General features: G+C 66.5%; 2 protein-coding genes across 4 annotated transcripts in view; one reads left to right on the forward strand and one right to left on the reverse strand.

Annotated features, from left to right (window-relative positions):
• The window catches only part of SLC45A4 (solute carrier family 45 member 4), a 46215-nt gene extending 32651 nt beyond the window's left edge, over positions 1–13564 (forward strand). For both annotated transcript variants that reach the window (XM_080646831.1, XM_080646830.1), the window contains exons 4-9: positions 7125–7313; positions 8320–8499; positions 8987–10002; positions 10607–10706; positions 11549–11760; positions 11993–13564. In XM_080646831.1, the coding sequence (XP_080502957.1) occupies positions 7125–7313; positions 8320–8499; positions 8987–10002; positions 10607–10706; positions 11549–11760; positions 11993–12346 (2051 nt within the window). In that variant the 3' untranslated portion in view covers positions 12347–13564. The remainder of the gene's footprint in view (positions 1–7124; positions 7314–8319; positions 8500–8986; positions 10003–10606; positions 10707–11548; positions 11761–11992) is intronic.
• A 5990-nt stretch (positions 13565–19554) lies between these two features.
• The window catches only part of DENND3 (DENN domain containing 3), a 33953-nt gene continuing 28188 nt past the window's right edge, over positions 19555–25319 (reverse strand). The window contains exons 15-23 of one of the 2 annotated variants that reach the window (XM_080646123.1): positions 25102–25272; positions 24109–24238; positions 23603–23710; positions 22948–23087; positions 21773–21933; positions 21117–21250; positions 20665–20777; positions 20452–20589; positions 19555–20353 (exon numbers count right to left, since the gene is read on the reverse strand). In XM_080646123.1, coding sequence (XP_080502249.1) covers positions 20153–20353; positions 20452–20589; positions 20665–20777; positions 21117–21250; positions 21773–21933; positions 22948–23087; positions 23603–23710; positions 24109–24238; positions 25102–25272 — 1296 coding nt within the window. In that variant the 3' untranslated portion in view covers positions 19555–20152. The remainder of the gene's footprint in view (positions 20354–20451; positions 20590–20664; positions 20778–21116; positions 21251–21772; positions 21934–22947; positions 23088–23602; positions 23711–24108; positions 24239–25101; positions 25273–25319) is intronic. The other variant, XM_080646124.1, reaches the window with a different exon arrangement.

Genomic DNA, 25319 nt, shown 5'->3' on the forward strand with positions numbered 1-25319 from the left:
GTGCTGGTAAGCAGTCCTGATAGGGCTGTGTTGTATTACAGCAGCTTTCAAACGTGCTGCATCATTGTAACCTCCCAGAATTACAGGAATGACAGAACGTGAACCGTGTACACACACAGTGGGACTGAAAACGAGGGAAAACGGATCAGGACAGCCAGTGCAGTGTGTGTCCACCACAAAGCACGTCCCGGGTGGCAGTGGTTTTGTCCTGAAGAGTCTGTCACTGACACGAGCCGTCTAAGTGGGAGGGGCGCACCTGGCGGGGAGTAGGTGGGTAGGTGGGTGGGTGGGTAGGGGCTGAGTAGGTGACGAGGTGGGTCAGTAGGTGAGTAGGTGGGCAGGTGGGTGAGTAGGTGGGCAGGTGGGTGAATGGGTGAGCAGGTGGGTGAATGGGTGAGCAGGTGGGTGAATGGGTGGGCAGGTGGGTGAGTAGGTGGGCAGGTGGGTGAATGGGTGGGCAGGTGGGTGAGTAGGTGGGCAGGTGGGTGAATGGGTGAGTAGGTGGGTGAATGGGTGAGTAGGTGGGTCAGTAGGTGAGTAGGTGGGCAGGTGGGTGAGTAGGTGGGCAGGTGGGTGAATGGGTGAGTAGGTGGGTGAATGGGTGAGTAGGTGGGTGAATGGGTGAGCAGGTGGGTGAATGGGTGGGCAGGTGGGTGAGTAGGTGGGCAGGTGGGTGAATGGGTGAGTAGGTGGGTGGATGGGTGAGTAGGTGGGTGAGTAGGTGGGCAGCTGGGTGAGTAGGTGAGTGAATGGGTGAGTAGGTGGGTGAGTAGGTGGGCAGGTGGGTGAATGGGTGAGTAGGTGGGTGAATGGGTGAGTAGGTGGGTGAATAGGTGGGTGAGTGGGTGAGTAGGTGCGCAGGTGGGTGAGTAGGTGGGTGAGTGGGTGAGTAGGTGGGCAGGTGGGTGAGTAGGTGGGTGAGTAGGTAGGTGAATAGGTGGGTGAGTGGGTGAGTAGGGTGAGTGGGTGTGTAGGTGGGCAGGTGGGTGAGTGGGTGAATAGGTGGGTGAGTAGGTGAGTAGGTGGGTAGGTGAGTGACTAGATGAGTAGGTGGGTGAGTAGGTGTGGGTGCCCGGGGCTTGCACACTGTTTGGGGGCCTCGCAGAAAGGCACTGTGAGAAGCTCCCGCCTGGTGTGGGGGACTGGAAGCCACGTGGGACAAGGACTGCTCTGCAGGTCACGATGAGGCAGATCACGAGCTGGGAACCTGGTGGTCAGGGCTGCACGAGGGGAGGCCAGGCCACTGGGTGCCCGCCTGCACGAGGGGAGAACCCATGTGAAGGCAGAAAGTCACCGGAGCCAAGGGCGGGAGGGCCGGCGCTGAGCCTGGGGCGGGGACCTGCCGAGTCATCAGTTTCAAGCCGGTTCTGTGTGACCTTGATTCCTCTCCGCTCCCACACACTTCCACTTGCTGTCACTGTAGCTGTGACCGGGGGGAGGGGACGCTTTGGCCCAGCAGCAGCGGTGCCCCCCCACACCCTTTGCCGGCCCCGGAGGCCCGCGCTGCCACGGCTGGAGTTCTCAGGCCTCCCAGACCCCACAGCCTCCGGAGCCGGTCCCGTCCTCATTTCTTCACGGCTCTCCTGCTGGATGGTGACAGCACAGCCCACTCGGCCACACCCGCCTGCAGTCCGCATGGCTGCTGCCTCGGGTGCCCCCCGCATCTGACCCTCGGCTTCCTAACGGCCCATGTGCCTCTCCTGCACCCTGGCGGTTCCCCTAAATGCAGGGGCAGTGCCTGCGAGCAGAGGAGGCTCTCACAGCTCACTTCCCGTTGGGGTGCTGGGCCACTGGGGTCAGGGCTGCTGCTGGAGGGAAGCTGGGGCCGGGGACACGCCCAGCCCTCACTCCTGCGGCTCTGGTGCGCCTGCTTCTCCGGGCCCCTCCGTTCACCTTCCCGGGAAGTGGGGTGTCAGGCCCTGGAGCCCCAGAAAGTGACCCAGCTCCTATCCTCAGGGCAGACCAGCACTGGGGAGGGGGGGCACGTTAGCTTTCCCACGGTCAGCGGGCAGGACAGCCTCCCAGCAGCTGTGGGAGGACCAGGCCTGAGCTGCACAGTGACCCGGCCAGGAGCGTGGCCTTCCATGTCCCTGGGTCTGAGGCCACCGGGTCATCTCGGCCCTGCTGGGGTGACGGTATGAGGAGGGCCCAGGGATTGTGTGGCCTCTGGTCTCCCTTCCCTGGCTGTGGCCGTGGGGACGCTGGCCCCGGTCCAGGTGTTCATCCCCAGGAACTGGCCGGGCCGCTCACCTGGCCCTGTGCTTGGCACTTTGATCTGTCCCCCTTCCCAGACCCAGACCTCGGGCCTCTCGGGCCAGGGCCACGCCTGCCCATGTCCACTGCTGTGTCCGGCCGTGGCCGTGGCCCTCCTTCAGCCACCGCTCAGCCCCCTCCGCCCTGCACTGTCCTGGTGACCCTGCGAGGCCTCTCCCGGTGCCTTCAGCCTGGAAACGTGAGCGAGAGGCTGTCCCTCGGGAAGGCGGGCAGCGGGCTGGGAGCGCAGGGGGCGCCTGGGAGTGCAGGGCGCCGACGCACCCGTGGGCGTTCATAGGCAGGGGGCCGTCTCCGCCGCGCCCTTCGCTTGCCAGGTCGTGGGTTGTGCTGGAACTGACATGGCCCAGGCTGGGGGTCTCTGCTCCTTGGTGGGTCCCCGCGGCGTTATAGGTGGGGGTCCCTGGCATCCTGAGGCTGCCCTCCTTCACCCTGGATCGTGGGGCACCGGCAGGCGAGGGCCACCTGGGCAGTCCCTGCTGGGTCTGTAGTGGGAGGTGTGGGCGGCGAGGGCAGGGGTGTGTATAGGTGGGAGGTGTGTGTGTGTAGGCTGGGGGGGTGTGTAGGCAGGGTATGTGTGTAGGCGGGTGTGTGTGTGTGTGTAGGTGGTGTGTGTATGTGGGGGGGTGTAGGTGTGTGTGGGTGTGTAGGCGGGGGTGTGTGTGTAGGTGTGTGTGGGCGGGGGGGGGGTGTAGGCGGGGGTGTGTGTGTAGGCGGGGGTGTGTGTGTAGGTGGTGTGTGTGGGGGTGTGTGTGTAGGTGTGTGTGTAGGCGGGGGTATGTGTGTAGGCGGGGGTGTGTGTAGGCGGGTGTGTGTGTGTAGGCGGGGGTGTATGTAGGCGGGTGTGTGTGTGTAGGCGGGGGGGTGTGTGTACAGGTGGGGGTGTGTAGGCGGGGGGGTGTGTACAGGTGGGGGTGTGTAGGCGGGGGTGTGTGTACAGGTGGGGGTGTGTAGGCAGGGGTGTGTGTACAGGTGGGGGTGTGTATGCGGGGGGGTGTGTAGGCGGGGGTGTGTGTACAGGTGGGGGTGTGTAGGCAGGGGTGTGTGTACAGGTGGGGGTGTGTAGGCGGGGGTGTGTGTACAGGTGAGGGGTGTGTGTACAGGTGGGGGTGTGTAGGCAGGGGTGTGTGTACAGGTGGGGGGGTGTGTAGGCGGGGAGAGAGGTGGTTAAGCTGGGCCGTGCTGGGCTCTGGGGGAGGGGAGGGGAGTGACCCCAGGCCTCTGCCAGCAGGTCGGGCGAGGGGGGTGCTTTCCATGCGTGAGGGGACCCAGAGGAGTTCTGGGTTTGGAGTGCGGGTCAAGAAATAGGTTCTGGACATGCTGAGCTCGAAGAACCCTCCTCCTCCTCCTCCTCCTCCTCCTCCTCCTCCTCCTCCTCCTCCGAGGCCGGGGCCTCAGGAGCACCTGGCCGTGGGGGGCGTGCGGCTCCTGGGCTGACGCAGCTGCGGGACTGAGCGAGCGGGCTGGGCGCTGCGTGGCCGTGCACTTCCTGCTCTTCAGGGAGCCTGGGGCCCTCCCGCCGAGGGCACGCCGTCCCTGGTAGCACTCGGCAGCCTCACATGTCACCCCACGACGTTGCTGGTCGCAGGGTTCCTGTTAGAGCCGCGGAGGCGCGTGCTGGCAGCAGCGGGCGGGCTCCGGGGGCCAGGCGCCGCTCTCCGCGGGTCAGGGTCCCACTTGATTCTGGCCAGTGGGCCCACTGGGTTTTTGAGGCGCCCTCTTGTTTAAAATAGGACCAGGCCCCCTCACCCCGTGTTGGAAGCCCCGGGGTGGGGCTGCCAGCAGCCGGCCAGTTACTCCCCGGAAACCACGCCGGCCTCGGCCACATCGGGGATGGAGAGGGTTCTTCTACCGGCAGAAAGCCCATCGGCTCCCCCGGAATGGGTGCAGCGCCCGGAGCCCGCGGGGGCCTGATGGTGCCGCTTCCAAACTGGCTCTGCCCGAGTCCCCGACAGGGAGCGCCTCACCGGTGGGCTCGGCGGCTCCCGGGGCTTCCTGCTCGGACTGATGCCACCATGTCCCCGACGTCCAGGGGGCCTGCCCCAACCCCCAGGCCGAGGCTCCTTCTCACTGGGCTGAACCCTAACTTCTGGGGAGCACAGCTGGGTGTCACTCCTCCACTCCGAGGCCAGCCGGGCCCAGGCCCAGGCCCAGGCGCGTCCCTGGCCACAGACACCCGTCCCTCCTCACAGGATGCTGTTCAGCGGGGCCTCAGAAAGCGCATCCGAGGGTACGTCCTGCTCTCCATCCCTCCCTCCTACTTCTGGTGGTTCTGGGATTCCGGAACATTCCTGCAGCTCTGCGGCCCTGGTTCCAGCTAGAGGTGTCGTCTGCCCCCTCGGCCTGGGCAGGGAGACCGCCTGGCTTGGGGGGAAGGGGGCCGCCATGGGGCCTGTGCGTGGCCAGAGGCAGGCGGGGACGGCGTCTTTTCACGGCTTCCTTCGTGGGCCGCCGGCGGTGGTTTCACAGCTTCGTGGACTTGCGTTCTTCGGTCCCCGAGGCTTGGAGCGTTTCCCCCCAGGAGCCGGTTCCCAGGTCCCCAAGGCTCGGAGCGTTTCCCCCCAGGAGCCGGTTCCCAGGTCCCCGAGGCTCGGGAGCGTTTCCCCCCAGGAGCCGGTTCCCAGGTCCCCGAGGCTCGGAGCGTTTCCCCCCAGGAGCCGGTTCCCAGGAGCCGACTGCGCCTGGGAAGGCCCTCAGGCCGCCTGTCTTGATGCCTTTGTTAGCTCGCAGCCCCTCTCCGCCCATCCCCCCCCCCAGGCCGCTTATCGAGAGGCCGCTGAACCAGCCCCTGCGCGTGACCGAGCGCGGCTGCCGTCACCGTGACCTCACACAGCCTGCGGGCCAGGGTGACACAGCGGCGTTTCCTGTGAGCGCGGGGCCTTCCTGGTCCCACCATTGTTGTCCGGCGGGAAGAAAACAGAAATCATTGACTGCGGCCGCCTTGTTTGTTCAGAGCCGGGCTGGGAAAGGCCGCAGCCGCCGCGTCCCAGCGCCCCGTGCCGGGGACCGGACTGTTCTCACCGCCGCCCGGGCGTCCGGACCGGCTCACTCAGAGCGCAGGGCGGCCTTGGGCACGTGAGGGAAATGGTTACTTTTCTTGCCAAGGTTTGGGCGTAAACAAAGTGTCACCCAGTGTCCCTGTGCCGTTCCCAGCCCCGGGTGCCCCGTGGGCCAGGCCGCTGCCCAGCAAGTCCCATCACCGCCCACTTAGCTCAGGTGCAGCCGCCCCCGTGGCTGCCGCTCCTCGGCCTAGATGTGCTTCCAGGAGAGCCGGGCCGGGGAGGCAGCCGCGGGCAGCACCGGGCGCTCGGCAAACTCCCTAACGCGCTCCGAAGGTCGGGGTTTGAGTTGTGTGACTTCGACGGAGTGAGTGCGCGGGTGCGTCCACGTCAGTGACGGCAGGGCGCCTCTCCTCCTGACGGGGGAACGACAGCCCCGGGTCCCGCCAGAGCGCCTGCTGCTTTGTCAGCCCCTGCCCTCGACGTGCACGGGCAGGAGGCGCAGGGTCCACGTCTGGCTGGGGTGTCCCCCGCGACCCCCACCCAGGTCACGACGTGGCCAAACCCCTGGCTCCTGCCAGCAGAGGCCCCTTTACCGCACGTCATATACACGGAGCCCCCAGCGTGTGCTCTTCTGCACCCACCGTGCGTGAGACTGCCGTGGTGATGGGTGACGCCGTGGTGATGGGTGACGCCGTGGTGATGGGTGACGCCGTGGTGATGGGTGATGCCGTGGTGATGGGTGACGCCGTGGTGATGGGTGACACCGTGGCTCGCTCCTCCCGGCACTGTGTGGTGCTCGTCTGCGGGTGAAGGCGCGAGACTCATTTCCCACGCCCTGTGGGCACTGGGTGTGGGTGGCAGGACGCCAGCGTGGGGCGGTGTGGCATAGACCTTGGAGTTGGGCAGCCCGGGTTTAAGCCCTCGGGCTCCCGGTGTCTCACTGTGTGACCCCAGCAGAGTGCCTAACCTCTGAGCTCCAGCTCCCCCATCTGTGAATGGGTGCGAGGGCTTTGATTGGTTTCAGATCACGCAGCCACAGGTAGGACCTTTTTCCTGACAAGTCTCTGACCGTCCGGGGTGTGTATGGGCCCAGCGGCACCCTGTCGCCAGGCTTCTGAGCAGGGGCAGCAGACTGGGCTGACGAGCCTGCGAGTGTCTGTGTGCCCACATGTGTGTGCGCGCCCACATGTATGATAGTCGGGTGTGTTTGCATGCCTATGCATGTGACGGCACACATGCGACGGCCACCCATCTGGGTGTGTGTGTGCCTTCCCGTGTGATGGTGTGTGTCTGTGTGTTCCTGTGTGTGATGGCACGCGTGATATGTGGGCATGCCTGCACCTGTGACGGCCCATGCATGTGTAATGTGTGTGTGTACCCGTGTGTGTGATGGCATGTGTGTGAGTGTGACGGCAGTGTCTGTGTGTGTGTGTGTGTGTGAGTGTGTGTGCCCGTGTGTGATGGCCAAAGGTCTGTGTGTGTGTGTGTGCCTATGTGTGATGGCCAAAGGTCTGTGTGTGAGTGTGACGGCAGTGTCTGTGTGTGTGTGTGTGCCCGTGTGTGATGGCCAAAGGTCTGTGTGTGTGTGTGTGTGTGCCTGTGTGTGATGGCCAAAGGTCTGTGTGTGTGTGTGTGTGTGTGCGCCCATGTGTGATGGCCAAAGGTCTGTGTGTGTGTGTGTGTGTGTGTGTGCCCGTGTGTGATGGCCAAAGGTCTGTGCGTGTGCGTGCCCACATCTGTGCATGTGTGATGGCCACATGTCTGTGCGTGCCCGTGTGTGTGATGGCGCATGTCTGTGCATGTGCATGTGCATGTGCATGCCTGCCCGTGTGACAGTGGTGTCCGTTGCAGGCCTCCCGGAACAGTACTACAGCCTCACCTGGTTCCTGAGCCCCATCCTCGGCCTCATCTTCACGCCTCTCATCGGCTCCGCGAGCGACCGCTGCACCCTGAGCTGGGGCCGGCGGCGGCCGTTCATCCTCGCCCTGTGCGTGGGCGTGCTCTGCGGGGTGGCGCTCTTCCTCAACGGCTCTGCCATCGGTGAGTGCCGCCCGGGCCGAGCGGGAGCGCCTTCCCGCAGTCAGGTGGCTCAGCGGGGTGCCCGCGGCGGTGCGCCCGGCGGCCGGGCTGTGGGAAAGCGCCGGGAGCCCGTTCACAGGGAGCCGCTTCCTGGTGGGCTGTTGGCTCAGCGCGTATCCGACCGCGTCCTGTTTCCCCGTGAGTCCAGGAGTTATCTCTTCCTTTTCCCGCTCGGCCCCCTCGGGGCTCCCGTGTGGTTCCGTCCCCGCGGTGGCTTCGTCTGGTTCGGTGTCTTCACTGAAGCAGCTCGAGGAGGGAAACGGTGTTGGCCCGTGGGCGCCCGTGAGACTGCGGGGAACAGCATGTTGTTCTCTGCCAGTGGCTTTTGTTGCTTTAAGGGGATAAAGCACATCTCCTTTTCCCCGTTGACCCCCGCCCCGCCCCGCCCCGCCAGTCCCTTTAAGACGGGAGCTTGCCCAGGTCTGTGCACTCGTGTGGCCGCCAGTGATGCCGGTCATGATGCCGGACACAGAGGAGGAGGCCCCGCTCAGCTTCTCGGAGGCCGCGCGGCCGGGCTGGGGCAGGAGGCGCTGCCTGAACCCCACCCCTTGAGGGGCAGCCCCTGCAGCACCGTGTCCCCACCCGAAGTCCCGCGTGTCACTCCTGTCCCCGTGCACTCGGCACCATGGATGTCCCTGCAGGCCTGGCCGGGCGGGCACGTGCTCCCCGAGGCCCAGTGGGGATGCCGACCTTGGACCCACACGCAGTGCGTGACTGCCACACGGCCCTTTCTCCCAGCGCTCCCACAGAGACCCCACCCGTGCAGGTGGGTGGGAAGGACCCTCCCTTCTTGGTCGTGGCGCACACAGTAAGGAGCTCTGAGCCCACGGCCAGTTAGCGTGAGCAGGAGGGAAGCAGCCCGCGGCGGCAGGAAGGAGGCCCGGGCGCACTCTGGGCAAGGAGCCCCCTTTCTGGCTGGGCTGGGGCAGCGCCTGGAGCTGAGGCCGGCCCACTGTGTGCCCGCCAGGCCTGGCCCTCGGGGATGTGCCCGGCCAGCAGCCCATCGGCATCGTGCTCACCGTGCTGGGCGTGGTGGTCCTGGACTTCAGCGCCGACGCGACCGAGGGTCCCATCCGCGCCTACCTGCTGGACGTGGTGGACAGCGAGGAGCAGGACATGGCCCTCAACATCCACGCCTTCTCTGCCGGTGAGCGCTCCGCCCCGCCCTCATCCCGGCCGCGCTCGGCGGGGCGGCTGCTCCTGAGGCCGCACCCACATCAGGGCGGTGGGCTCCTCCCAGCGGCCAGTGGCCAGCTGAGCAGGGCCCTGTCCCCGGGCCCAGTGCTTGTGCTGACGGGAGACGTGCTGGCAGCTGGCCCTGCCCGGCCCCGGGGCCCACCACTCCTGCAGCTTTCATGTCCGATGGGAGTGTCCGCTTCCAAGGCCTGGGGTGGGGGGTGGGGCCGCGGGGTCCCGGGGCTCGGCTCCCCACCTGGCAGTCTGTCCTAGTTTATGAAGCAGGAAGCTGTGGGGTCAGAATTGCAAACCCAGAGTCGGCCGGAGGGGCCTGTGCCGCCTCCCTGCCCGCCCCTCCCTCCCTCCCGAGCCCGCGGGCCCGTCGCAGACCCCTGGCTGGCCTGTCTGCTCGGGGCCCAGGCCCCGCTCCTCACTGCTGCTGTCCTTCCGCCCGCCAGGCCTCGGCGGGGCCATCGGCTACGTCCTGGGGGGGCTGGACTGGACACAGACCTTCTTGGGCTCCTGGTTTCGGACGCAGAACCAGGTGCTGTTCTTCTTCGCGGCCGTGGTGTTCACGGCGTCGGTGGCCCTCCACCTGTTCAGCATCGAGGAGGAGCAGTACTGCCCCCAGCAGGAGCGTGCCGAGGCCGCCCCGCCCGCCCCGCCCGGCCTCCTGGACGGCGGCCTGTTCCCCGACGAGGTGCAGTCGGAGCAGGAGCTGGCGCTGGACTACCTGGGCGTGGAGCTGGTGCGGAGCAAGAGCGACTCGGTGCTGCACGTGCCAGACGCGGCGCTGGACCTGGAGCCCGAGCTGCTGTTCCTCCGCGGCATCGAGCCCTCCATCTTCCACGACGCCTCGGGCCCCGGCACGCCCCACAGCGCCAGCCAGGACCTGGGCCCCGCCCCGCCGCCCCGCCTGTCCTCGCTGCTCGGGGACACCACCAAAGAGGACGCCGTGCTGCTGGAGCACCACGTGCACGAGGCCAAAGTCCCCAACGGCAGCGGCTCTCCCCCGAGGGACGGCCCGCCTGGCTACGGCGCCGTGGACCCAAAGCCCTCGACCGCGTCCAGCGCCCTCCGGCGGCGCAGGCACGGCTTCCGCCGCCAGGCCTCCAGCACCTTCTCCTACTACGGCAAGATCGGCTCCCACCGCTACCGCTACCGGCGCGCCAACGCCGTGGTCCTGATCAAGCCCTCGCGCAGCATGAGCGACCTGTACGACCTGCAGAAGCGGCAGCGGCAGCGCAGCCGGCACCGCAACCAGAGCGGGGCCACCACCTCGAGCGGCGACACGGAGAGCGAGGAGGGCGAGGGCGAGACCAGCGTGCGGCTGCTGTGGCTGTCCATGCTCAAGATGCCGCGCGAGCTGCTGCGGCTGTGCCTCTGCCACCTGCTCACCTGGTTCTCCGTCATCGCGGAGGCCGTCTTCTACACCGACTTCATGGGCCAGGTCATCTTCGAGGGGGACCCCAAGGTGAGCCCGAGGGGTGCACGGCGGTCGCGAGGGCTGAACGAGGGGCCCGGGGAGAGCCGGGCGCGTGATGGCCCCGTGCACCGAGCTCAGCAGGGAGGCCGCTCCCCAGGCTGCCGCCTGGAGCCCCAGCGCCGTGGGGTGCGGGTGGGTGGCTGTCCGTGGGCAGCGGCCAGGGTGCTCCTGGGGACATGGCAGGGCCATCGGGGGAACTTGGTCCGTGGCCAGCAGTCAGGATACCCGGGCGGGGCACTGAGAACCGTGGGCCAGACCCTCAGCATCTTACAGTGGCCACCTGTCACCACGCGTGGGTGAGGCCAGCGGCCACGGCTTCTGCCCACGTGTCGCCTGGCTCACACCTGTGGCCGTGTCTCCTGGGATTCAGCTGGGGTGGTCTGGCACCGGCCCCGGCCTCCCCGCGTCCCTCACCTGGGCCTGTGGAGCTGCTCCGTGGGCCGCGGGGCTGCGGGACGGCCGAGGCAGGGGCTGCCAGCTAGGTGGGCCCGGGCTGGGGGGAGCGAGGCCGCTGTGCCTGCTGCAGAGGTGACGCAGCCGCCTGTGCCCGGGGCTGGCGCATGGCCCGAGCCCAGTCTTGTCTCCGGAACAGGCTCCCTCCAACTCCACCGCCTGGCAGGCCTACAACGCCGGCGTGAAGATGGGCTGCTGGGGGCTGGTCATCTACGCGGCCACCGGGGCCATCTGCTCGGGTGAGTGGTTCCCAGGGCGCCTGCCTCACGGAGGGGGCTCTGCCTCAGAGGAAGCAGGCGGCCTGCCCTCCGGGAAGGGGCACGGGAACGCTGCTCCTGTCTCGGCAAAAGGCCGCGGTGTCCTGAGCTCCGCCGCCGTGGGCCTTGGGGCTGAGCCCTGCAGGAGCCCTCCAACGGGGCGGTGCCCCTGAGCCCGGGAGGGGCCTTGGCACCTCAGCCCGGACGGGGAGCCGGGGTGTGGGCACGGGACCCGGCAAGGCAGTCAGGGTGGCTGCAGGGGCACCTGCCTTGCAGGGGGGCCTTCCCCCAGAGACACTGTGCCCAGGGGTCGGGGTCAGGGTGACAGGCTCAGTCCTGGGAGCTCTGTGCCAGGTAGGGGTTTCCTGCCTGTTCTTCACCCACACCCTGGGGGAGGCGGTGGCTTCGCCCCAGCCTGGCCTGGACTCAGGCAGCCGAGAGAGAGGCCGCCCAGCAGCCGGCGCCAGCGTGGCGGTCACAGCGCTGCCCGAGCTTACACAGTTCCAGGGTGGCATCCATGATGCCTCCGGAGGAGGTGACATCTAGCTGCTGGTCAGGAAGGGTGGGCCAAGGGGTGCCCGCTTGAGTTGCCCCGGCAGGACTGGGCACAGGGCTGGAGGCCGCTGAACGGGCTAGGCTAGCGGGCAGAGGCCCAGGGAGCAGCGGGACGGGGCCGACTGCAGAGCCTGGACTGAGGGCTGGCTCCTTTCTGAGGGGCTGGAGCCCTGGACAGCGAGTGGGCACTGCAGTGGGCAGCGGCGTGGAGGGAGGCGGGCTGGGGGCGGGGAGGGGGTCAGGGCCGTGAGCACGTGCTCTCTCGGCAGCTCTGCTCCAGAAGTACCTGGACAACTACGACCTGAGCATCCGGGTCATCTACGTGCTGGGGACGCTGGGCTTCTCCGTGGGCACCGCCGTGATGGCCATGTTCGCCAACGTCTACGTGGCCATGATCATGATCAGCACCATGGGCGTCGTGTCCATGAGCATCTCCTACTGCCCCTACGCCCTGCTGGGGCAGTACCACGACATCAAGGAGGTGCGTCCGCGGCCTCGGGGTGCTGGCACATTGGCCAGGTCACCGGTGGCCTGGCTCCCGTGCCCACGCTCGCTCGCTTGTGCCCAGATCGCTCTGCACTTATCCCGGACGTTCGGGCCACAGCCGGTCCCGGGTCTGTGCTCTGTGCTCTGTGCTCTGAAACGGCCACAGGGCGCCGAGGGGGCGGGGTCCTGCCGAGACGGCCGTCTAGCCCTCCGCTCCTCTCTTGCAGTACATCCACCACAGCCCCGGCAGCTCCAAGCGCGGCTTCGGCATCGACTGCGCCATCCTCTCCTGCCAGGTCTACATCTCCCAGATCCTGGTGGCGTCAGCCCTCGGGGGCGTGGTGGACGCCGTGGGCACCGTGCGTGTCATCCCCATGGTGGCCTCCGTGGGCTCCTTCCTGGGCTTCCTGTCCGCCACGTTCCTGGTGATCTACCCAGAGGTGTCGGAGGAGGCCAAGGACGAGCAGAAAGGCCTGTCCGCCCCGCCACCAGGCGAGGACAGCGGCGAGAAGCCCACGGTTCTGCGGCTGTCGCGGAAGGAGGGCCTGCAGGGGCCCGTGGAGACGGAGTCCATGGTCTGAGGGGCTCCGGTGCACACACGCCGCGGGGTGCAGAGCAGGGGCGCCTGCGATCGGGCCAGCAGCCGCTTCCGTGGCCGCGCCAGCCCGGGCGGAAGGGAAGCTCTGCTGTGGCGTAGGCAGGGCCCCGAGGCAGATACCACAAGGATTCGCTTTCTCCACAATTAAAAATCATTTGAAATCTTTTTTTTTTTTAATTGAAAAAGATCTTTTAATTTCCACTTTGTCTTTGACCCGCAGGCACGCTGTTCTGCAGGTTTGAATTTTGAGCCGGGCTCAGTGTCAACCGTGAGCGGCTCGGAGACGGGAGGGCCTGCCTGCCGGGCGCAGTGGGGACCGAGGCCGGCTCCTCGCGGCGCCTTCTCTGAGCGCTTCAGGCCCGGTCACCTGGTCGGTGACTGGCGTCTTGGCCAGATGTGTGCTCGGTGGTATTGGGACGTGTCAGATCTCGCCACACGTCGGTGCTGCAGCTCGCTGCGGGACAGTATTTTTGTTTCCAATTATTTTAGGAAAAAAGAATTTGTTTTCCAAAACACTGTTTAGACTAACAGCATCTCCTCTCCTCCTCAGAGAGTTTGACACGTGTGCCCGCTCCTGGGCAGCGGGCATGTGGCAGCCACACACCAAAGCCGGGCGGGCAGGGCCCTGCTCCTGGGGTGGAGCGAGCAGTTTGCGGGGTCACCCCTGGCTCCGCCCACGGGGACAAGCCGGGCGGCATGTGAGCGGCAGGTCTGCCCCCGCGGCCCGTCCCTGCCCAGGGTCCCGGGCGAGGAGCCGACTCTTTCGTTGCACTTTGTCTTTCAACCGTCCGCTGGGCGCGCCCCGCCCCACCGCGGAGTGCGGGACCGGCCGCCGGCCCCGGGCGGGACACTGCTGACCCTCTGACCTCGTCGCCTGGTCCCTCGCTTGACGCTGGAGTCCCCACGGTCACTCCGCGAGGAAAGACCATCGCCTCACGGTTTGCACCTGCCAGGGCCGGTGGCTTCCGTCTCTGCACCGGCGTACGCACGCTCGGGCCGCAGTCTCAGGGGAGGCCCCGCGCCCGGATGGAGCACCGGTTGTAAAACTTCGCTGCCTCAAGTTGATGTTTTTTTAAATAAAGGACTTTAAACTGCATGAGAATCATGCTGCAATATGATCATTCTAGAGCAAATATATATTTCAAGATGAAACTAAGCAGTTTTGAAATAAATTACTTGAATTTCTGTGTATGTAAAGGAATGCCTGTGTGCTGTGTCCTTGACTGGCCGCTGGTCTCACCGTCTCCGCCGCTGGCAGTGCCTGTGCCCAGGTTTTGGGTGTCCGCCCACCTCAGATGCCCTCCCCCTGGGCTCCCTCCCGGGTAGGCCAGGACCCCAGAGGCCCACCTGGCAGATGAGGGGCCCATGTGTGAGGCCTGGAGAGGCCGAGAGCCTCTTGGGGACGGGCAGGGCCTCCCGAGCGGCCAGGTACCATCTTCTCACTGCACTTCAGCTCCCCTGGTTCCAGACACTGGGGTGCCCCGAACCCCTGCACCGGGGCCCTGCACGGCCAGGCGGACGGGTGCCCAGTGCCCCTGGGGCGGGGCAGGACAGCACGCCCCACGGAGTCAGGGCTCCAGAGTCTCGGCTGTTTGCTGCGTCAGCAGCGTATGGAGAAATAGGTCTGACTCCCCCTCGCCCCCTGAACTCCAGGGTGGAGCCCCCTGAGGTGTGGGCTGCAGGGGCAGGAGTGGGCGCTAGGACGGGGGGGCGGCTCCTCCACAGGCCGGGGGGGCGTGGCCTGCTTGAGGTCCTCAGAAGTGCCCGGCCTTCCTCCTGGCCTGGTGCGGACACGGGTACACACCAAACCCCTCCACGGAGCGGCCAGGCGGCCCCACCCGACAGGACCTCCCAGGCTGCTGGCTCCCGCCACTACCAGGACCGGGTTGAGGAGCCGGTGGGGCAGGGCCTCCCGCAAGGCGGGGCTGGGACCCTGCCAGCTGCCCCCTCCCCCCTGGGCCTCCGAGCCCAGCCTTGTCCACGGGCCCGGCGCCACCTTGACCGCTTCCTAAGCTGGAGGCGGCTAGCTCCCGCTGGCCTCGGCAGCGACACCTGTGACACCTGGGGGCAGGGCCAGTCGTAAAGACTGTCCACGTTCCTCACACTTCCTGTTGGGTGGGGAGTGGGCTGGAGGCGGGCACAGGCTTGGGCCTTGCTGTTCCCTGTGGTGGACGTGGGGTCTGGCCCTGCACCTGCTCTGTGTACCCCGTTCTGCCTGTGGGGTTCAGCCCTGCACCCACTCTGTGTATCCCGTTCTGTCTGTGGGGTTCAGCCCTGCACCCGCTCTGTGTACCCCGTTCTGTGGGGTTCAGCCCTGCACCTGCTCTGTGTGCCTCGTTCTGTCTGTGGGGTTCAGCCCTGCACCCGCTCTGTGTGCCCCGTTCTGTCTGTGGGGTTCAGCCCTGCACCCGCTCTGTGTGCCCCGTTCTGCCTGTGGGGTTCAGCCCTGCACCTGCTCTGTGTACCCCGTTCTGCCTGTGGGGTTCAGCCCTGCACCTGCTCTGTGTACCCCGTTCTGCCTGTGGGGTTCAGCCCTGCACCTGCTCTGTGTACCCCGTTCTGCCTGTGGGGTTCAGCCCTGCACCCGCTGTGTACCCCGTTCTGCCTGTGGGGTTCAGCCCTGCACCCGCTGTGTACCCCGTTCTGCCTGTGGGGTTCAGCCCTGCACCCGCTGTGTACCCCGTTCTGCCTGTGGGGTTCAGCCCTGCACCCGCTCTGTGTACCCCGTTCTGCCTGTGGGGTTCAGCCTTGCACCTGCTCTGTGTACCCCGTTCTGCCTGTGGGGTTCAGCCCTGCACCCGCTCTGTGTACCCCGTTCTGCCTGTGGGGTTCAGCCCTGCACCCGCTCTGTGTGCCCCGTTCTGTCTGTGGGGTTCAGCCCTGCACCCGCTCTGTGTACCCCGTTCTGTCTGTGGGGTTCAGCCCTGCACCCGCTCTGTGTACCCCGCTGTGTGTGCTCGTACCGCCCCCTTGCAGACAGCGTGGAGCCGGGCCTCCTGTGTCTGCCCCATCTCCTGTTGACTTTGGGGTTGAATCTGAGGAACCTTCCTCCGGGTGCCGTGTGTCTGTCCCTTCCTCCGGGTGCCGTGTGTCTGTCCCTTCCTCCGGGCCGGGCGGTGGCCTCCGTCTGGTGTGAGTGGACTGTTTCCCCAAAGGCCTCGCTCACACCGGGGCCCATGTCTGAGCCTCACAGGCACCTCCAGCCCCAGCTCCTGGGCGGCGCCGGATGCGGCTGCAGGAGGTGGGGGTCACCTGCTCTGGGGGCCCAGGCTGAGCGGCTGGGGAGACCCACCCACCCTCCAGCGTGGCTGAGCTGGGTACCCAGGCCTCTCGGGCTCCGGGGGGGGGTGGGGGGGAGGGCGCCCTGACCGCCTGGAGAGCGAGCATGTGCGGCAGGGGGGCTTGGACACGGCCGGCCGCCCCAGGTGCACCACAGCCCAGGTGGCAGCGGAGGAAGAGGGGCTGGGACTCCCCCAGGTCACCACGGCGAGACTGGAACCCGGGACAGTTCTGTTCGTTAAAAGGCTCCCCTGACCGGTGGGAGGGGGCCGCTGAGGGAGCCGGCCAGGTGGGGGTGGGTGGAGGCGGGAAGGAGAAGGGATCTCCCAAAACACAGGATGGGGGCGGCGCTGAGGTCCAGCCTGGACTTCAGGAGACAGCGGCCAGGATCACAGGGGTGCGGGCGCTCCCTGCTGGGCATGGGGACCGGGGCTTCCTTGGCTAGCACTGGCTCGCAGCGCCCCCTGCTGTCCACTCGGCCCACACACACGCAAGCGGCCCTTTGGCCCTGGGTGCCCCTCCAGGCACTCCCCGTGGCTCCCCCAGGGCAGCAGGCAGCCCCTCAGCCCCGCCCTCGCGGCCCCCCTCCAGGCTGAGGGCGAATGGGTTTCGGAACTCACCCGAAGCCACTGCGCCCCAGGCTGGGCTCTGCTCAGCAGCGTCTGCTCCTCCCTCCCTCTTGCACAAGCGTTACCCCCCCCCCGGGAAGAGTGAGCGAGGTCTCCTGGTTTGAGTTTTTGGGTTTTTGATTAGAAAAAAACATCTTGTTCATATTCATTGTCTGTCCGTTGTGCTGGGCCAGCACGGCCCAGGGTCAGCCTGAGGGGCGGTGAAGGCTTAGAAAAGACAGACGCGAGAAGAAAGCGGGGGGGGGGGGGGGGGGGGGGGAAACGCCGCCCTCTGATGGAGACAGCCCCGCCGCCCACAAGCCGGGAAGGAAGGGCGTGGCCAAGATGTTTACAGCGTTCTGGTGGGTATGGATCCTCCTCAGTTACAGGCACCTGAACTCCATCAGGCCCACGTCACTCAGGCACGTGGGGCCACGTGTTCGGACCATAGGTTCACGCTCACAACCACAGCCTCCGGCTGTACCTGTGCTGGGAGGCTCTGCCCTCCACGCCGGGACTTGCACGTGACTTTGCCACAAGAGCATCGTGCCCTCTCATTAGTCCGAGGCTTGAACCTGTCCCAACGCTGTAGCCGCGCCCCACAGTCTGTCTCTGTCTGTCTGTCTGTCTGTGTCTCGTTTACTCGGAACATTCCGCGCCCTGCAGGTGTCTCCGGGTGAGACTAGGAAGTGAGTGTGTGAGTGAGTGTGTGCGCCCACCAGTGCCGTCCGGGGGGCACAGAGCAGTGAATCGGGAAGTTAGGTCTCAATGAGAAGCCCACGTGGCTGTGGGCCGCCCGGGGCGCCCGCGCTCCCTGCCCTCCCTGCCCGCGGGCTTTCATTTTGGTTTTTTGTTCATCCTCACGTGAGGGTATTTTCCATTGCTTTTCAGAGAGAGTGGGGGGGGGGGGCGAGAGAGAAACATCCATCAGCTGCCTCCTGATCCCACCCTGATTGGGCCTGGGCATCGAACCTACGACCCAGGTACATGCCCTTGACTGGGAATCAAACCTGTGACCCTTCCTTCGGTGCTTGGGCCGGCGCTCTAACCACTGAGCCACCAGCCAGGCCACGGTGGGAGGTTCTCACACCATCACCTGACGTGGCTTCTCCCACCCTGGAGAGGAGACCATGTTGTAGACCAGGACACTGAGCTCTGAGGGGTGCAGAGAGGGGCACGGACACGGGTCTCTTCCAGGCCCTTAGGAATGATCGAAAACACACTCACCCTCACTCACAGCCACACTCACAGTCACACACTCTCTCACACACACTCACACAGTCACACACACACACACACACTCACACACACATACACTCACACACACACACACACTCAGTCACACACACGGTCACACACACACTCAGTCACACACTCACACAGTCACACTCACACACACTCACACACATACACTCACACACATACACACACACACTCACTCTCACACACACACACACACAGTCACACACACACACACAGTCACACACACACACACTCTCACATACACTCACAGTCACACACACACACATTCACACACACACTCACACTCACACACACACACTCACACACAGTCACACACATTCACACACACACACACATACACTCACACACACACACACTCAGTCACACACACAGTCACACACACACACAGTCACACACACACACACACACACACACACACACAGTCACACACACACACAGTCACACACTCACACACACTCACACACACACACACACACACATACACTCACACACACACACACACACTCACACACACAGTCACACACACACACAGTCACACACTCACACACACTCACACACACACACACACACACATACACTCACACTCTCACACACACACACACACACACACACACTCTCTCACACACTCTCTCACACACACACACTCACACTCACACACACACACACACACACACACACTCTCTCACACACTCTCTCACACACACACACTCTGAAAGGCCAGAGTAAGGCCTCTCCCAGGGACCACCAACAGGACTTCTGGCAGCTGGAGGGCAGGCGGGATGGGATGGAAGGAGGCGCCATCTGCTGGAGGTGCCACGGGGGCCGGAGAGGCGCGTGGGGGGCGCGGAGGCAGCAGCACCCTGCCCGGCCAGCTTCTGGCACCGGCGCCGGGAGGTCAGCCTCCAAGGCGTCTGCACAGCTCCGAGCGAGCGGACCCGGCGTCCCCGCCTGAGTGCAGCACCGTGCGTACCCCTTTGGGACCAACCCCGGCCCGCCGAGCAGCAGGGCCCTGTCCCCGTAGACCTGGCTCCCGGGGGCTCCCGGGACGGGTCCTTCATCACGGGGGCTCCAAGCCCAGAGGAGCCGAGGCATGAAGTGCCCTTCCACCCCCAAGACCCTCGTGACTCAGCGTGGAGCCACGCTCGCTGCAGCCCGTGACCCGGCCTCTCTGTGAAGGCTGTCTGCTAGGTTGTTTTTTAAATGTATCTTCACTGCTGTCAGAGAGGGCGGGAGGGAGGGGGAGACAGACATCCACGAGGGGAGAGAATCACTGATCGGCGGCCTCCTGCACGCCCCCCACTGGGATGGAGCCCGCAACCCAGGCATGTGCCCCAACCGGGAATCCAACTGTGACCTCCTGGGTCATAGGTCGACGCTCAACCCCCGGAGCCCCGCCGGCCGGGCAGTTGTTTTCAATGCAATGACTGGCAAACAGGATCTTGGAAAGCCTCGCCAAGAGGGGAGGGGATGGAGAGCCTGCGTGAGTCACGTGACGGGCTCGGGTGAATCTCGAGCTGATCCTGCGGCCCTGCCACCCGCCGGGGCCCCTGCCACAGGTCTCGGAGGGAAAGGAGCAACGTCACAGCCGAGTGGACAGTTGACTACCTGGGAGGTGAGGCCTGGTGTTCAACAGTCTGCTCAGTTCTCAGACTTTTAAGGGAACGTGTCACGTGTTTATAAAAGCAGAATTACACACACACACACACACACACACACACACACCCCACTGCTGGCCGAACCGTCCTAGGTGCTGGGAACACGTGCCCCTGGTAAGCAGACTGGGGGAGCCTCCCAGGAGACCCCCAAATGCCGCCACCACTCCGGACCTTCCTAAATGCTTGGGCCCCGGGCACCAAGCCAGAGGCCCGGGTGGGGCATCCATCCGGAGGCCCTGGCCCGGGGTCTGACACGCACCCCCCCGACCTCTCAGGCGAGCGAGGGCTGCGGGGCCTCCGAGTCCCCAAACCCCACACCTCGGTGCCCGGCGGCCGCACAGCCCGTCCCTCCTGGGCCGTAGGGAATGAGACGGCAACACCACGGGGAACGTGTGCAAAAGGCTTCTTTGCGAACACTGGGTTAGTGACAGCGGGGCCACCTTCCGTTAGAGACGGCACGGCGGGCAGGCGCAGCCGGCGGGGCTGGGCGGCGAGAGGGAGCGTGGCCTGCGCTCTTCGGTGGACGGGAGTCTCGGGGCTTCTTCACTACGAAGGCTCCGCGTCCATTAGGACGAGCAGGCCCCGAGCTGGCCTTCGCTGCGCGCGGTCCACAGCCTGTCCGCGTGTCCCTCCCTGGCGGCCTCGCCCGCTCTAGGGCAGCAGGCCTGGAGGGGGGAGCCACGGGCGCCCGGGGCTCAGGCGTGAATGGGGCCGGCAGAGGCGTGCAGCCCTCTCGGCTAAGACTGGCTCCGGGGCGGCATGGGCTCTGGAACCTTCCAAGCCGCGCCCGGGGCAGCAGGGCAGTGTCTGGGCAGAGGTTCTCGCCGGGTGGAGCCCGCTGCCTGCCCGGGAGCCGTAGTTTCCTCAGGAGCATCGGGAGAGCAGGCCGGTCCTCGGAGGGGCAGCCCTGCACCGGGCGCCGCGGCCCAACAGGAAGCGGGCAGGAGGGCGGCGTTCCCAGGCAGCTCCGCCCGCACGGCCCCCTCACTCCACGGTCCAGATGGCGATCTTGCCCTCCTCCGGGCCGGACCCGCTCAGCACGTATCTGTCCTCGGCCGAGCACAGCGTCCTCACGGCGTCCGCGTGCGCCACCAGCTCCTTCTCCACCGTCCTCCTCTCGGCGTCGATCACGTAGATCTTCCCCCGGGACTTGCCCTGCGACAGCCCCGTGCCGCCCACCCACACCTGCCGGACACGGGCGTCAGCACCCGGGCCAGGAGGGCCCCTCGCGGGCGGGTGCGGGGCTGGAGGGGTGAAGCCCACGCCCCCGGGCGGCCCCTTACCTGCCTCTTCACCCGGATCATGCAGGTGACCTGGGCGCAGTCGGGCAGGTGCACCCTCGCGGGCGGCCGGGCCAGGTCCTTCAGGCCCCAGACGTACAGGTCGTCGTACCCCGCGCACGCGGCCCACAGCTGCTCCTGCTGAGACAGGAAGGGCCATGCGGGTGCTGGCGGGTGCTGGCGGCGGGCGGGGCCCCAGGGCAGGCAGGCGGGTACCTCGGGGAGCAGCTGGAAGGCCACGAAGGTGGTGCTCGGCTCCTGGAAGGTCTCATCGATCCTCAGCTCCTGGCGGACACTGCTGTTCACCGCCATGATGCTGCCCCCGGTGCCTGCGGGAGGGGCGCGTGAGGGCGGCAGAGCACGCGGGGCCTCCCATCCAACAGCGGAAGGGCACAGCGCCAAGCTAGGGTCCCGCCCCCCGCAAAGGCTGGCTCAGCCCGCAGCCCTCCGCCTGCTCTGCTGGGGCGCAGGGCACGGCACACCCTCAGCTGCTCACAGGCGGCTCCTGGGAGCGCGTGGCTGTGCCCACGCCACCAGCGGGCAGAGGGCAGAGGCTGTGGAGCTGACCCGCCCAGAGGAGGCACAGAGAAGGGACCAGAAAGACGGGGCTTTGAACATGACAGCGGGAACCGCGTGAAGCAAGCAGGCCTTCGGCGCGGCGGACTCACAGCACCACAGGCAGCCGGCGTGCAGCTGGATGGACGACAGGCCGCCGCTCGGCAGCTGGAGCCGGCGGGTCACCTGCAGCGTGCTCACGTCCCACGCCAGGACCGCCCCGTCCACGCTGCACGAATACACCTGGCTGGAGGCAGAAACGCATCTCATTTCGTCTCTGAAACACACGCTGTAGATTTTAATCCGGAAACGGCCACGGTGCCGTGAAAGCTCGCCCCCGCCACCCGGTGGAGTGACAGGCGCACTAACGGGTGAGAACAGGCCTTGGCTACGATGTAGCCGATCAGCGGGACGGGACAAGGCGGTGCAGGAGCTGAGCCGCAGCAGGACCACAGGCACCATGTGGCCCCGCTGCAGAGCCACGCGCCCGGCTCCACCTGGACTGGGCCTCGCTGCGGACAGAGAGCCGCTCTGACACTGAGTCAGGGAGCCGGGTGGGTGGGGGGGGGGGGACGGAGGGAGCCCGCGGAAAAGCCTGGGGCTGTTTCCACAGGAGACGCGCCGCTCTGTCCCAGAACCAGAAGCAAACAGGAACGTCACCTGGCGACTCATCCCAGACCCTGGTCACTGGCCAGGCCTGGCGCCTGCGGTGACCGCTCACACAGTGTCCCCAAGAGGGACTGGCCACGCCTGCCGGGGAGCCGGGTACCTGGGCGCGTCCGGCCCGTCCTGCACCACGAAGCCGGTGACGCCGGCGCGGTGTTCGGTGAGCTGCTTGTGGCAGGACATGCTGTGGACGCTGATGATGTAGATGACCGAGTCCTCGGAGCCCACCCACACCTGGCCCTGCGCCACCATCGCCATGCAGTTCTGCGGGAGGAGGGCGGCCTCGTAAACCGTCACGGAGCCCGCGGGGACCCGGCCAGGCTCCCGGAGCTCCGACCCAGCGACACGCCGTGTTCATGGGAACTGCTGAGCGTCCCCGCGAGCCCACGCCAACATCACGGGAGGCGTGTCTGAGCGCAGCTGACCTCACACCCCCTCCGCGAGGCAGGGCACGCCTTCTCCCGCTTAGGGACACCAGCCAGCACGCCGCTGCGCACCTGGGGACCGCTCACCGGCAGAGGCCACCCAGGAAACGCACCGAGATGGGCCCGGCCGGCGTGGCTCAGGGGCTGAGCGTGGACCCGGGAACCAGGAGGTCACAGTCAGGGCACAGGCCCGGGTTGGGGGCTCGATCCCCAGGGCGGGGCGTGCAGGAGGCAGCTGACCCATGATTCCCTCTCATCGTGGATGTTTCTCTCTCTCTCTCTCCCTCCCTTCCTCTCTGAAGCCAATAAACATATTTTAAAAAGACGGCCCCGTGTGACGCATTAGGTGAGCAGAGGACAGGCTGAGCCCAGGTGCCTGAGGCCCGGTTAGGTTCGGAGCGAGGGCGCTCAGCCATGACCTGCTCATTTAAATAAGAACATTTCAGCTGAAACCGGTTTGGCTCAGTGGATAGAGCGTCGGCCTGTGGACTGAAGGGTCCCGGGTTTGATTCCGGTCAAGGGCATGTACCTTGGTTGCGGACACATCCCCAGTGGGAGGTGTGCAGGAGGCAGCTGATGGATGTTACTCTCTCATCGATGTTTCTAGCTCTCTATCCCTCTCCCTTCCTCTCTGTAAAATATCAATAAAATATATTAAAAAAAAAAAAGAACGTTTCAGTAAAGCTGGGACCAGCTTATGTTTGACTTAAAAACTGTAAGCAGAAGCGAGAGCCCTGATTCCCGAGTGGAGGGCGCTGCGGGGTCCCGTCCCGCGGCCTGACTGTCCCCTTCCCTCCGTCGCCGCGTGACCCGGCAGCTGCCCGAGGCGCCCGCCCTCCCGCGAGGGACGCACCAGCGCAGAGGAGCCCACGCGGACGCAGTGCTGGTGGAGGCTCCAGGACGACGCGTCGAACACCATCACTCTGCCCGCCCGCAGGGCGCACCACAGCTTGGGGCGCGCGTCCCCCGCCCTCTCCGCCGGGTCCAGGTGCCCTAAAGCGAAAAGCAACCGAGGGGGTCACGGAAAACCCTTCGCTGCGGCAGGCGGGGCCGCGCCACGGGGACCCCCGTCCCCCTCGGAGCCGCCGGGGGGCTCTGCCCAGTGGGGCCTGGAGGGTCGCTGAGGCCTCTGACAGCGGCTTGGGGCTGAGGGGACGGAGGAGCAGGGCTGTGGGCACCAAGGGTGGCGGGAGAGGGGGACGGCCAGCAGCCGGCCCGGTGCCGCCCAGGGGGACTCTCGTCACTTTGTAACCATGACAACAGGACCAGGTTCACTGGGAGAGGCCTCTGAGCGACGCCCACGGGAGCGCCCGCCCTGCCCCCCTCCTCGGCTCCTCGGCTCCAGCCTCCGCGTGGTTGCGGCCACAGAGGGTCACAGAGCGGCTGCCGTGGTTTTCCCCGCGAAGAGCAGAACCCCCAGTCCCCATCCCCCCGCACGGCCCCTGGCTGACCCTGGACGTGAGCCTGAGCCTGCCGACGCTCCCCGGCGCAGCGGGGCGGGGCGGTACCTGGCGTGTACAGCAGCACGTCCACGGCTTGCGGGAAGGTCTCCCCGGCCGAAGGGTTGATCTTGTGCTTCAGCGTCTCCGCCGTCGTCTTGGGAACGGCCGCGGGCACTGAAACACAGGCGGGCCGGTGGAAGCAGACACGGCCACGGCCCCCACGCCATGTACCCCAGGACGCGTCAGGAGGAGGGGGAGGGTCAGGACAGGGACAGCGACGTAATTCAAAGGCGGAGCCGGCCGCGTGGCTCAGGGGCTGAGCCTCAACCCAGGAACCAGGAGGTCAGGGCTCGATTCCCGGAGGTCAGGGCACAGGCCCGGATGCAGGCTCCATCCCCAGTGTGGGGCGAGCAGGAGGCAGCCGATCCGTGGTTCTCTCCCCTCACTGATGCTTCCCTCTCCCTCTCCCGTCCGCTCCCACGTCAGTAAAATAAACAAAGGCATCAACGCCTGTGACTGGGACTTAAGCGTCAGACGTCCCCCAGACGGACGGACGCCCCCGAGGCCCTTACTTTCGCTCCTCATCTTGTCGAAGTAGGACAGCTTGGAGGCCGCGTAGATGGCCCCCGGTGTCTGCAGCGCGCCCACCACGGCGTCCATCAGCAGGGCGTGCGTCAGCGCCTGCTGCACGTACTGCGGGTCCTGCGGGGACACGGCGCTGAGGCCCCTCTCGGCGCCCGGGGGAGCGGGCATCTGGGCCTGCCCTCGGCTCCGCTCCTCCCAGTGCAGCCACGCCGACCGCTGCCCGGGCCGGAGGGGAGCCTCAGTCCGCGGCCACACGATCGCCACCCCCCTTCGCACCCCGAACGAGACGCTCACTCCGCACCGTGGCCGGAGGCCCTCCCGAGACAGGGACACCCCTCCCAACGACAGCCCCCCCCCCCCCCCCCGACAGTTCCAACCAAGGCCTGCACCCGCTGAGAGCCGCTGCTGCCTGGGGCGGGGGAGGGATGGGCGGGCCGCGCTCTCCCCGGGGAGCCCTGCTCAGGCTCAGGCTCGGGGCGTTGGTGGCGGTTTTCCTGTCTCATCGCCACGGTGACCACACACACTTCCCCTGCGTCCTCCATCCCGGCCGCTGTCCCTGGGCCTCTGGGACGTGACGTACCAAAGCCACCACCGCGGCCCGAAGTAAACGCAGGGGCAGAACCCCGGGCACGAGGCTGACACGGGGAGGAACGGGGCGCGCCCCGGCACCCACCGGCCCCGCCAGGCCAGCCCCATCCTCCTCCCAGGACGTCACCGGACGGCGACGGGGCACAGGGACGACGGGGCACAGGGACGACGGGGGACAGGGACGACGGGGGACAGGGACGACGGAGGACAGGGACGACGGGGGACAGGGACGACGGGGGACAGGGAGTGTCCGCCCACAGGCCCCTGATGGACCGCGGCCTCTCCGCGGCCTCCTGGCCAGACCTCACCCCCCGACTCGGCTGTGCGTCTGAGGGCCCAGCGTCTTCCCAGGAACCCGCCCCCGCCTGCGCCCGGCCACCACCGTGCCTGACCTTGTGGTCGTCCGCCAGCGCCTTCCCCGCCCACATCTCCTTCACCATCAGGTGCCACAGGTCGCACTCGGCCTTCAGGTTCGCCTCGAAGACATCCTTCTTGGCCACCGACTTGATCTTCAGCGTGGGGATGCGGAGCAGCAGGAAGGCCACGGTGGTGCTCCTGACCTCCTGCGGGGCGGCGAGAGTGAGGCCGGCGGGACGAGGGGGCGGGAGGA

The sequence above is a fragment of the Plecotus auritus genome, assembly GCF_963455305.1.
Source record: "Plecotus auritus genome assembly, chromosome: 11".
NCBI lineage: Eukaryota > Metazoa > Chordata > Mammalia > Chiroptera > Vespertilionidae > Plecotus > Plecotus auritus.